The 13,680-nt window shown below is 44.5% G+C and overlaps 1 protein-coding gene across 7 annotated transcripts in view; it reads right to left on the bottom strand.

Moving 5' to 3' along the window:
* The window catches only part of PAK5 (p21 (RAC1) activated kinase 5), a 140,834-nt gene that overhangs the window by 80,676 nt on the left and 46,478 nt on the right, over positions 1–13,680 (bottom strand). The window contains exon 1 of one of the 7 annotated variants that reach the window (XM_068940280.1): positions 11,641–11,692. The exons of the other annotated variants lie outside the window; for them this stretch is intronic. Coding sequence (XP_068796381.1) covers positions 11,641–11,677 — 37 coding nt within the window. The 5' untranslated portion in view covers positions 11,678–11,692. Of the gene's footprint in view, positions 1–11,640; positions 11,693–13,680 lie in introns of those variants that run through there. 7 annotated transcript variants of the gene reach the window in all.

Below are 13,680 nucleotides of genomic sequence, written 5' to 3'. Positions count from 1 at the left end.
CTCAAGGAAAGAGGATCCTACCACACCTGGGGTGGAGAGAGCTCCAGAGTCAGTCCCTAGTTGGAAATCCCACAGCAACAGAGAATGACAGCACTTGGTTTTCTGTCAGAACTTGATCGGTCCTGTCCTCCCTCCTGTGAACCACAACGAAGCACAGGAAAGAGATGAATCTGAGGGAACATTACTGCATGAATCAGCGGGATACTGTTCTGCGCAGGAGACCGATCCCTAGACTGATGCATGCCGTCAGCCCAGGGTGTTTGATTCTTCAATAGTTAGGTTGTTCATAAACCGAAGCTGCATTAGAAGATGAACTAAAAACTTCCCTTGGATTGGGAAAAATAAAACATCACCCATGTTGCAGACCTTCCAAGCCAAGATGACAGTGGTTTAAAGCCTTGGGATAAAGCCGTGGGGATATGCTCTGTGACTTACCTACATTTCGTAGGGTGCTGTAGCATAAGTAAAAGTAGGTTGTCTTCTCCTCAGTAAGTCTCCTGGAAGGGCTGCTTTGCCTCTAGGCCAGCACAGCTATAGGACAGGACAGCTATTTGCTTCGGATGGTGCTGAGGTATCCCAAGAACCTGGTGCCACAAGGGGAGGCACTGCCTAGACCTAGTCCAAATATTTGGTAGGCTGCACAATTTTTAAGGACTATTGAAAAAATTACGAAAAGAAGAGATTGCCTTTTCAACAACTATGACACTTCCACCTGGTTCCTTTACCTGATTACCAAATTCATCTTCCACCACTGTGACCTGAGGACCCCTGAAGCCCCTATTAATATGCATTATCATGATAAGATTCATTCTCCAGCAGGCTCAAGAGTCCGTCACTTGCGTCCTCTGAGATGCCAGGCAAGTGTGAGGGCAAGGCTGCAATGCAAAGAAGTCCCTGCAGTTAGCACAGGAATAAGAAAGGTCCTTGAGGTATGCTTTGAAAAACCATTTGTATTTAAGAGTAGCCAGAAAAGTCCCCAAACAAATAGAAGGCAGAACCCAAGAGTTGCACTGTACCGTGAAAAAAAGGTTTGCTTTTAACATGTTTATGGCTTTCTTTCATGTTTTCAATTTGCAGTCAGAAACTTTACTCTTTGCTGGGCTGGAATAAACCTGGTTTCATTTTGAAGGTAGCCTGCTCTTCAGAGGGGGCTCAAGTGAATTCGATAAGGCCCCAAGGCACATGGATTTCACAAACGCGACATATCCAACTAAATCAGTGCTGCCAAAAACCACTTTGGATCACGTGCAAGTTTGGCAAGTCCATGAGTTACTGTGTGTTTCTTGTTAAGGTGCAAGGCTTGGTGTGCAAGGGAGCTATCATTTAGCACCAGGAACAGAAGGAAAGCACACCTCGATTTCAGGAAATAATCCACATGGCCTCTTTTTGAAATGTGAGCTCTCTCTATGATCAATAGGAGCGCTGTGGTAATTACTCCCCCGGACAAAATCCTTGAAATATGTGACAGAACCTACTCATTCCTTTTGCCAACTAGGAGCCTGCATAAAGTTCATACCAAGAGATACTTCGTCTCCAACCTGCAACACCGTCCAGCTACAGTAGGACAGTAAGAGGTAATTCACAAGCGCTAGTCAGCAACAAACCCCAGGCTAGTACATTGACAGTAAATCAGTGAATAAACTTAGAAGATACAAGTGACCGCTACTGGACTCTAATCAGGGGAACTCTGAGTGCTGGGTCTGCTCCTCTAAATCCATGACCACACAAAGACCTGGGAACATCTGCATGGGGAAAGACTGCAAACAAGTTGTTTTTTTTTTTTCCACGATTATTCTCTGAACAGCATTTTTGTGCGATACAGATACAATGCATGGAAAGCATTCACAGACATCGTAGCAAGAACAGAAGTGCCAAAATCATCATCATCGTGATCAGGTCTCCTAAAAAACACAGCAGACGTTCCCATTGTACCATAAACCTGAGCAAAGCACCCCCAAAGCACGCAACAGATCACCTCCGAAAGGTGCAAACACATTCGCAGCCGCAAGGACATACTCCCGCGCTTTGCTGGCTGACAGCCTCTGAACAACATCCATGATCGCCATTTTAAGAAACGCATTTTTGTAGAACAGAGTAATACAGATGCAGACTGAAAAGACTGAAGGCTATATATGCACGTTTGTTTACACACAGACAAACAAAAAACCTCACGAAAATCAAGCGTCTCATCAGCAGTTAGGATTGAACTGGCGAGAAGCTAGTTCTCTTCTTGTTAGCCACCAGCAAGAGGAGACATACAGCACACTGCGCGGTGACAGCAGCTCATCCTTCCTGGTAAAGAGGGCCATTAAGAAGAGCTGAGAAGGTAGTTTTCAGCTCCAGTGCTGCTTTAAGGCAGCTTATTCCCAGAAGTCTCCTGCAGCTCGCCTGTTTAGCCATTCCCAGAAAGCAGGCATCAATGTTTCCAGGCAGTAAGTTTGCTCCTTGCTGAGCCTGTCTAACGTCTACTGAAGTTGCCAGGAGGTTTTGTAGGCACCCACTCGAGATCGAGCTCCTCCAGCGTCTGCCGCTAGCACCACAAAGCCAACGCAACCACCCGCCGTGCCCAACACCAGGCCAGGCATGCTTCTCTGCCTCTGCAGGAGGCATCCCTCCCCACCAGACCCTCGATAGCCTCCTTAAACTCCTTCAGCATCTCATTGCCCACTATGCATGGCACCGGGTGTGCGCGTATGCAGGGAGCCTGCCAGGGCGCCGCGCTGGACTGCTGCCCCTCGCCCCAGCCCTCGTGGGCCATCTCCCTCCGCTACCCCTGAGCTTGCAAAGCCGGGCACGTGCAACGCAGGCCGAGCGCGAAAACGCACACGTGGGGACATCCTTTTCAAGGTAATGGTCATTTTTGCTGCTTTCCATTCTTCTCTGGTGAGGAGTATCATACTAACAAATAACCACCCGCACTCTTCTTGCTTTGCGCACGCGTGAGCAAAAATGCCCTCAGATGTCTTTACATCAGTATTTTCTGTTGCAAGCCCTTCCAGCGCGAAAGCGACCACTCCTTCCAGCACGCTTCCCCACTTCGGCACCTCATGAGCAGAGGGGTCTTCGGGCATTTCCACGGGGTGGCAGAGGAGCAGTCCCCAGTCATCTAAGGAGACACCCTTCCTCGGCATCGTCCTCCGCAGATCACCTACTGCGCGCCCAGCTCGCCGTCCAGCCCAGGCACGTGCTCGACATGCTCTCAGCTTGTCAGCACTCATTAAATCACTAAATCTAAACAGAGTGGGGCTTGACTCAGCCTTCAGTTGCACCCTGCGCACCCACCTTGGCTTTTGTGATTGTGTACAGTACGCGGCCGTGAGTTCAGCAAGACTGACAACCGTGTTTTGCTAAATTATGTCCATCTTCCTCCCAATAAAAGCAGGAAGAAGTCCTGAAAGGCTTTTAAAAAGATTATGCAAAGCACACTGTAGTGTATAATACCTTTTCCAGTCACTTCCCTTTACTACTCCGAAGGTAACGAACGGTGTTATTATAACTACCGTTCTTCTTATTATATATAGGCTGAATGTTTTAAATGGAAATAGCATAATCTCCTCCTCACATGGTTATTCGTTGTGGCCTGCGCTTGAAAGTAACCAATTCTTAGCATGTCAAAAGCTAAAGGCTCAGTTCTCCCACATATGAGATGTGATATGAATAAGTAAGTGTAAAGTCCCTGTGAGCGTCTCCCTCCCCACTAGGGGAGGCTCAGATTAGAAAAGCTGCATCTACAAGCAGGCTGCCAAGTGGACCTAAATTGTCCATGGTGCCATCAACAAAAATCCATCAATTCAGTACATCGATTCTTTTTTTTTTTTTTTTAAAGTGCCAAATATGCATTTAGGGAAAAATGAAAAAAAACCACTGACTATCAGGGGAGTGACTGTTTTGTACACAGAGTTTGACTTACTGGCAAAAACCTCTTTCTCACAAATTTCTGAGTATCTCTGTTTGACTCCGTAGGGCAAATTTTGCTCTTGCTTACCCGATGAGAGCAGCGCTGGGTACCCACGGCTGCGGGTTTCCTACTTCCCGGACGCTCACCTCCAAATCCGAATCGCCGCCAGCCCCGGGCACCGCTTACCCAGCCCGGTGGAGGGAGCTGCCTCGCTCCAGTGATTCGCTTTCCACATCGGCCTCTGGCTCTCAGTGGGAGAAGGCTCTGACCCCAGAAATAGCCGTTTTCTTCTCTACTCTTTCTCGCTACTGATAGCAGGATGGGAAAAATAACCCCAAGTGGTGACAGTACATTCAAAGCTGGAGAGGGGAGGCCAAGAGTGCGTGGACTTTATCTGAGAAAGCTTATTTCATATTTCTTTTCTTCGTAATATAGGCTAGAGGAAACCTTCCACTGAAAACCAAAGTGACTACTCTTTTAAGAATAACAGCTAAATGAAAAAAAAAAGAGTAAGTTACAGTGAGTTAGCTAGCCCTTTAAACACGAGCACTCGGCACTATTTTTCAGGGATGATAACGTACAATCGAACATTAATCACCTCTTTGCAAAACTGACATGTCTGATGCCTTCCTCCTTGCAGAGGAGATCTCTTTTGAAGGCAGCTCAAACCTGCTACCACGCCATGCTCCAGCAGACACCGAGGCGTCACTCAAACTGAAATTAGCTGGGGAACTGCTCTGAGAAACCCCAGTTGTAAAAACCCCAGTGAGCTGACGCACCAGTTGTCTGCTTCCCTCCCTTTTGCTGCCACCATCTCCCGTGTCTAAATGGAAACCAGTGTCTCAGCAACTTAAACCGTTTCCCTTAATCAACATTTTGTAAACCTGAACAAAGGCTGAACCACACACTGGTTGCTGCAAATCCAGTAGTCAAACTTCAAAGTTAACGTTCACCAGAAAAGACAACGGAAAAGGAAGGCAAGAGATTTCTGACTTGGAAATGCTCAGAGTCAATATTTGTAAATAAAGTTTAATGTATTTACCAATATACGCATTTTTTCAGCTTTCTAAGCTAGAAAGAGTACGCTCCCACTGGGATGAATCAATCACACTATTTAGCATGCAAAAACACTACTCGTATGTCAGCTTATTAATAGATAGTTTTCTAATTTAGAGAAAGAGGCGAGTAACATGCCACATGAAACAGCAACAATCAGAACGCAAGCAGTTGCAATGCTCCGCTAAACTCTGCTCCGGGATACATAAAAAAAAGCTTTTTCCTCTTCTGTCTGATGACAGCTTTCCAGTGCCCTTGGCATCCATTACACTTACAGAGGCAAATGCTCTCCGCACTTGGCGATAATCAGAGCAAGGAAATTACACATCAAGGGGAGGAGAACAATGTTTTTTTTTTCTCTTGGTTAAAAGCATACTTAAAATCTGAAAGGTTTGCGAAGGGAATTGGATAGCACCTTCCTCCTCCAGCCTCACTTTTTAAAACAGAGATAGGACACCCTGTGGTTCTTCTGCATCACATGTTTTTTTCCTGGACTCTCAATTTTGTCATCTTCCTGCCCAAATCCAAGCTGACCCGGCTCCAAAAGGACTACGTCTAGTAGCCAAAGCCCACCCCAGCTGCTGCCCCTCTTCCCTTCCTGCACTGCTTCTCCATTACCCGCTTATGCAAAATAATCCTCCAAGCTCCCGTCTCCCTTCCCCTGCTGCATCTGCCCTGACTTCAACACAGGCACGGGCTGGCTTCTCCCTCCTTCACTAACAGTGACCTCCAAACCCAACTTCATCTCCAGCTATTGCTCTGTCCCTATCCTTGCCGTCACCTTGGGTTATCAACCGCCAAGTCTCCTGCCTCCACCTTTTTGACTCCCCACGTTTTCTGCAAAATAACAAGAGTTCAAGGAACTGTCCTCAATAGACTAGATTTTCATGGTAACAGAAGAAGAAAAAAAAGAAAATTTTTCCTTAATGCGATCATGCATTGCAGTGAACAAACAACAGACCAAAGCAATACAAATGAAGAGAGACACATTCCGGCACTGCAGGGGCCAGGTAGGAAACGCACACAAATTATGATTGCAAGGATACAGAATAAAAACGAGAACAAATGTGAAAGAAAACAGTAGATGCCTAAAATCAGTGCTAAACATTACTTATTAATACGGTAGGGTTTCAGGACAGGTGTAATTGATTTGCATCTCTACGGACTCAGCTTGCAACAGTCTAAGAAATTAAGGTTTAATCAATCATTGTACATTGGCGGTATCTCATCTGTAAAATGATCGATTAAATTGCAGGAATAAGAGTGGGTTTTTAATTCAAGTTTCTCCAGGAAAGAGATTTGTTTAAAGGAGGTCAATTAAACCTTCCATTCAAGTTAATCAAGTTAATCAAGTTAATCTCTTCTTTTTATTAAAAAAAATTCAGAATTAGAAAAAAATGGCTAATGATCAGCCCAGCAAAAGTTTCCATACGAATGCAACAAAGAGTGAAAACATACAGGTCAGCTTGCTTTCAGCTTGGAGAAACATGCAAAAAAAAAAAAATTGCAATCAGTCTGCAATTCACTGAGATGCATCACATTAAGATGATTCAAACTGAATTATTCACAGAATTAGTCTAATGAAACATTCTGTTCAGGGAAAGGTAACCACACATGAACCATTTTTGGCACAAGTTAAAATACTAACTTACAAGATGTCTGGTTTGTAAAAGGTCTCTGTAGACAGAGCAGTAAAGAATGGACCGTGAAAAAAATTATTTCTATTATTTTGTATTTTCTTCAGAATGTCAGCAGCTCTCCCTTTCTTCCTTAGTCACACAACCCCGTTTTGTCTGCATCTTTTCATGTTCTTAATGGTACAGTCATAATTTGAATATATTGCCTGTAAGCTTTTCAGTCACCAATGGTCATTTAGGTCAATACATTTGTTTCTTCTGCCCTTCTGAATATTTACGTGTTTAAGTGCTTTTTCTCTTTGTTTGGTCCCACTGTAACTCATTTCTTTGCTTCCTATAGCAAAATAACAAATGCCAGGCGAACCGCATACTGTGCTACCCATCTGCTTCCTGTGAATGCCTTTCCTCTCAGCCCATGTTTTATCTACTCAGTGGTTTGTTAAGTGATCTTCATGGCAAGGCGTGCTGAATATTAAGACCATCTATCCTGCTGAATCAGAAAATAGGAGGAAGAGCATTATTTGTACCAGAGCCATAAATATGTAGTTTTCTTCGGGGCTAAATGCTACCAAGCTTTTTGGCCCTAACACAGAACGTCAGAAAAAAACTAGAACGTTTTCAGGGTGCAACCATCCAGCAGGCAGGTGCAGAACCAGCACGACGCTACGGTGCTAAGGAACTCGCAAAAGCATGAACGCACGCGTACCTGCCGCAACATCGATTATCTGGAAGTACGACACACGCATTTAAGAAAAAAAGCCCCGATGCAGGTAGCTACAGCCTTGAGAAAGGACGCACAGGGCGGACAACGGCCCCAGGGAAGTCACCGAAGACGGCAGCAGCCCAGAGGCATCCGTGAGCCGGGCTGACCGCCGAGGCCCACGCCGCGTCCGAGGGGACGGATACCTGAGCAAACTGAGTAAGAGAGGACAGACCAGAAGAAAAAGAGACAGATAAATCAAGTAGCTTTGACTTACTTCCATATCAGAGGGGAAAGCCAAGGCAGTGGTTCCTGCAGGGCACAGGAGAGGATTTGATCGGCTATGTTTTATACAAGGTGAAGTGCCAGTAACGTGATTAATGCTGCGATGTGCAACGTAACGCTGCGATGTGCAACGGCGGCTTTGGGTCCCTTCTGCCAGTTCTGTCTTGGATACCTCTCCAAGTAACCTGAACACTCAGAATTAAGTTTATTAGACACATACAGCAAGTCTCGGCAGCTCCTTTGCCTCAACAGCAGGGCTTCATAAATCCATAAAACTCCTTCAGGCTTTCTCTCTCTCTCTCTCTCTCTCGCCTTGAAGCAAGACTTTCCAAGATCAATAACCCTCCATTTCTGCATGTGGCTCCTGGAAGACCAGAAACCACTGGCACATGTGGATAACCGTCTGTGTGCTGTGGCTGTCTGCAAAAATGAACTTGCAATTGATTTCTAGGAAATTTATTTATAAAGGAGCGGCTGAAGGGGACTCACTTTCTGCACAGATTTATCAGTATCAGCGCACTTGGTGAAGAACTTTCCCCCCTGTGCTTTCTCTTATGCTTTTCCTTTCTTTAAAGATCTGCTTTCACAGCTGACTCCATGGAAACAGCAACTATGTGCTGTTGGAGATGTTCCAGATTCAGTGTGCTCAGTTTAAACATGGAAATCTGCATTTCTTAATCGCAAAGTGCTGAAAACTCAAGCTGGGATCTGAGAGTCAAGCCAGGTCTCTTCAGGCTCATTTGTCATCACCAGTGAAGTTTCCGTGGGTCAAATTTTACACTTAGCAACATCTGTGCAAACCTTCTGTCGACAAATGGGCCAGTTCTGATCTCATTTACACTGGAGAAAGTGGAGGGACTCGGGCTGCAACTAGGCTGAACTTTTGATTTGGACACTTCATTAACTTGTGGAGCATTAACGCAGCTTCTGGACTACCAGAACGACTAAAGGAGATGAAAATAAGTGCTTAGAGTTTTCATTCCGAAATAATAAGCTTCAACACCAAACATTCAGTAAATTTAAATGAAATTAGAAAACATTCTTCCCCTCAAATTTTCATCTGAAGAAAAGAATCGTTTTTTTTATTAACCTGATCTGTGTATGAAGAACCCATTATTTTGTCAGCCAAATGGCAGGTACCGCTGACCTCTCCATCCGGGGACGTAAGGGTAACAAAAAAAGCCCCCAAAGGCTCAATTCTGAGATGTAACTTCCCTTTGTAGCAGTGACACTAATTCACATCATATCACACTGAGTCCACTCAAACAGGTTTAACAGAGGCAGAGAAGTTATTGACTGAGGCTAAGCTCAAACGTGATCTTTGGCATACAACAATTTTAGCCAAGTGACCAGAATACCAAAATGTTAGAGAAATGTTCTGCATATGAATGCCCTGAAGTTGTCTGTTTTAACGGAAAAAATGGGATGCCGGAATGGGAGCTTGCTCCCACGTGCTCTGTCGGATTTGGCCTCAATACCCTGTCTGCACAATTCCCCAAATCACACAGGCAAAATCTCAGCCTGTGGGAATCTGCGGTAACACCTGCACGATTTATGGGCCACCATCCAAAGGAGTATAAATGAGTCTTTAGGCACCTTGAAACATCCCCTAGTCTGAAAGCCTATCTAGGAAGACGCATGACAGCTGCAAGAACAGAGGGCAGGAAGAAAAGAGGGGATTTTCCCTCATGGCCTTGGAAAATGTGTGAGAGTGTACTAAGTGTACAGCTTTTCTTTAATCACTTGTTCAGCTCCATAAATCCCAGTGTGTGAATCAGGCTGCCAGTGAGTGCAGTTGTGTGGGAATCCACGTAGGAAGGGAACAACTGCTGCCGCCACCACCTACGGCATCGTTACCCATCATCAAGGGAGCGGCTCTGGGCGCTAGACCTAATTCTGCACCGCTTAAATGTAGTTTTACCCTCGCTGACTTCAAAAAGAGCTGCTCAGTCATAATTCTATTAAATATCAGCAAAATGAGGTGCTCTTGCAGCTTGCGGAGAATATTAGGCAAATGTAAAAATTCAACAGTCTATAATTGTCCCTTACTCAACAGCACCTGTTTAAATTATTGTTATTATGGCAAAGTTACCGAAATTGCTAACATAAACACAACCGGGGACGGTGGATCGTGTGAGCTTTCCACTAGCAAATGTTTTCCTTGCCACTAAATGTTTTGCCTCTCAAAACAGAAACGCCAACTACCGCAGCGGATGCCCAATGATCAGGGTATTCCAGGGTGCTCTAGGATGCCCAGGAGGGAAAGCACACCCAGAGACACAGCAGAAAACTGGCAAAGGTGAAGCTGCACACGAGAAAGGCACCGGGGTGATCAAGCAGCAAACACCGAGCGCTGGCTCCTCTCACGGCCTGAGCCTGTCCGGGAGGCCTCCCACCTTGTGCCACTCAGGACTTGCGAGCTCACAGAAACCGCTGAAAGAAAGGCTGAAGAAATGTCTCGTAGGAGAGCAACTGCTGAGATGCAGAAGACAGAGAAAGCACTCATCTTCCTGATGACATACAAAAGAAATAAAGAGACAGTGGCAAACGTCAAATTAAGTGCAGATCAGCCTCCAGAAAAATAAATATAATTGTAAATTATTTAAACAGATTGCCAGAAAAAAGTAATTATGGAAAAGAAGTCCAGAAAGACAAACAGAAGAGATCACCAAGTGTAGGTTAAAAACTGAAATAGAGATTTTTTTTTTTTTTTAAATGGACGTGGCTTGTCAAAAATGCTGTTTCAGAGGATATGAAGTTACTTGTGAATTTGGGCTGAATTCAGCAAACAGACTCAGCAGAGTATTTTCTTCCTTAGTAATGTAGGCACTATTCATAAAACCACTGAGAAGATGGAAAGGGTGATGACACTGCTTTTATGCGGAAAGGCTATGTGATTATGCAGCTCAGCTGGGATGTGAGAAATAAGTTCAGATCTCTTCAAGGTCTTATTCAAAATAAGGATTTCACAGAGGATCTTCAAAAGGAGTCTCCTCACTACCATCTCTAAACGTTCTGCTATTAGTGTCTCTCAGTGTCTTCTCAAATAAAATACTGAAACGTGCACAAAGATCAAGGCTGAGACCCTGGTTAGCCACCTCTCACCGGCACAACTCAAGCTATTCTTATGTTCCTTCCCAGATTCGTTGGCCAGGATGCCAAACTTGGGAACTGTGAGGTATCCTTCACATCTGCCAAAGTCAACAGAAAGGTAGGGTTTCTCTGTATCTCCAGCAAAGCTAGACCCAATTGGCCCTATGAAGTTGGTCAACAGAAGGTTCAAGACTCATGTTACGGTGCCAACCACACAGCCGACGGCCACTGAGAGCCCTCTGCATCTTGCAAGATGAAACACCATCTGCTTACACCTCTGCCTCCGAGCAGCTACCAAAAGACTTGCATAGATGATTCAACCAGTGAACGGTAACAATCAGTTCAATGAGCAATGGTATTTTTACTCATGGGGGAAAAATCTGAATGCTTAGTAAAAATACAGCCTGCACAGAAAGAGAAAAGATCTCGAGTTGACACAAGACTTTGCACATCACTGAAGCTCAAGTAACTGCAAAATTTGGCCCCAGATACCTTTTACTGTGGTTAGACGCTTGCACTGCAGGAGAATTTTTTTTATACATTTACAAAATAGACATCTCAACACCAACACCCTCAGCTCTGCCAAGGAATTATGCTGACCTAACTCTTCTGAGGGGCTTTGTCTGAACTTAGTGTAATTGATGCCAAAGAGCAAGACTCATCCCAGTTATTATAAACACTGCTTCGGTAACAGTACCAAAGAGAGCCATATTTGCTACACATATGATACAGTCCCTATCCTGAACAGCTTACTGCCTAAATAGACAAGACAGACAAGTGTGGGAAAAAGAGTGTGATAAGCTCCATTTGCCCAGAAGGTGAAATGATTTGTCTACATCTCACAGGGAGCCTGTCTTTGTTTTCAGATCTTCAAGTATGAGTCCAACTCTTATCACAGCAAAGGATAGGTTCGACTCTTTAACTTTGCTAGAAAAAAAAGACCACATCCTTCATTTTCTAGCTATACCTACCCAGATGAAGCCATCCTCCTTGAGAGCGGAGCCACATAACCTGACCTGCAGGGGTGCTGTGCAGTGGTCCCATTGCAAGGTTGGTAGGCAGAAGAGTGGGGAAGAGGCACCTACGTTCAACTTTAAAAAGCATCTTGAACATCTTGAAAGCATTTTGAAAGAAGAGGACCTCTCTTTTCCAGGAGCAGGTGCTGACCTTGTTGCCTGTGCTGGACACTTTCCGTAGAGCGCCTTTGCAGCCCGCCTAGGCAGCCCGCCCAGGCAGCCCGCCCTTCGACGTTCTTCAGTCGCAGACTCTTCTCCTGACTACCGCACAAGACTGGAGATACAACAGCAGGAAATCAAGGCTTTTGGCTCCTCTGGGGATATTTGGGTGAGCAAGAGTAAGAAAGCAGGGTAGGAAAAGACTGTAGACAAAAATACCAAAGTCTAGCTTTCCGAGTTTCGTTTCAGTTCCCGTTTCCACGTCCCGAGGGTACTGAAGGGCGAAGGGTACTGACAAAACAAGATTTTGGGCTTCATGATATGCAGTAATAATAACGCAAAACAGATGAAAAGACCAGCACAGAGAATTTACCTCTAGGCCCAGCCCTTACTTCATACGCACCTGGGCTGTTCATGAAGTACCAGTATGGATGCAGTTATTTCCATTTTGGAGTGCAGTTCATCAGGAGTCAAGAGGATACTAGGAATAAGTTACAAATAAAGTATTTCTGTCTGAATGAAAGGAGATCACCCTCAAAACCAGAGAGCTATGTCCCTCCAGGGTTTACATATCCCTCCAGGTTGTGTCATGCCAACACTGTTGATTACTGGAGAAATCACCTCGCTGCACAGATACATTTTCACAGAAGAGACTATTCTTTATGGTGGTTCGTACAACCGGGCATGGTGTTTCTAATATGCAGGCCGAGGACAAATTGTCTGGCCTAGTTGAAGACGCCAGGGGAGTAGGTCAGAGCCTCTGCACTGGAAGTGGTTCACATCGAGAGCATCCATGGCAAATCTTTACAGGTGTGAACTGCCCTCTGGTAAATTTTTCAGGTCTTTAGTATCGCACCTGGCTACAAGTGCTTTGAGATATAGCTCTCCTTCCTTCTCATCCCTCCAAATTTCCATAATGTGTCTACATGTTGTCTTTCTCCTACCAGGGCCTGTATGAATTAACTCTTAGTGCATTCTTCAAGATTTCTCTCTTCTCCCACTGTTTCACTGGGAAATTACAGATTCAGAGGTTTGATGTTGAGCGGAATTTAAGTCTTATCCTACACATATGTATAACTTCATTCATACTGTTGGGTCTTACAACAGCTAATGAGACTACTCCTACGCTTAAAGCAAAGCAAGTACCAAAGTTCACAGCATCAAGGCTTGATTTTCTCCTCTAAGGCAAGAACTGGCTTAATTGAGAGCCGGTTTACTTGGGAAGTGAATTGTCTTTTTAGAGGTTACTCTTTGCCCTAGGTTCTGTTTTAAACATTTTTAGAATGCCATTGGTCGAGTCATTTTAAAAAGTGCCAATAAAATTAATACTAAAAATGACTCGACGTATAATTCACGTCCTCTAGAAACCGCTCTAGAAACCATTTTTTCACTCAGCTGATAAACCAACCAGTCATGCATTTTACATCACTTTCTCATTTCCTTAGAAGTGATGTGCTACTTCAGGAAAATTTTCCACTTACTTCTGCTTCATTTATAACTCAGACAATGTAGAACTTTATAACAGACTCCTCAAATGCTAATATAAATCCAATGTGATACCTGAGATATGAAGTATTAGTTCACTTTACTCACAAGGGAGGCATCCTGAGGAATTACAACAGGCTTTATAATCAGGTTAAATGCATGTGGGGAGGACTGGGAGAAGGCAAGAGCAGTAAAGAACGCAATATTACCAAATTCCTCTAACACGGGCCACCTCCCAAACCCTGACGCTTACACTACATTTGCTTCCCATTATAATGCTGCCCTCTCTGCTCGTTTGCTGTGAAAGTGTACAGTCATATTTCTCTGTTCTTTTACATCACTACCTATCAT

The sequence above is a fragment of the Struthio camelus genome, chromosome 3 (assembly GCF_040807025.1).
Source record: "Struthio camelus isolate bStrCam1 chromosome 3, bStrCam1.hap1, whole genome shotgun sequence".
Lineage (NCBI taxonomy): Eukaryota > Metazoa > Chordata > Aves > Struthioniformes > Struthionidae > Struthio > Struthio camelus.
Note: the sequence above shows the minus strand (reverse complement) of the source record. Positions and strands in the feature narration are given on the sequence as shown.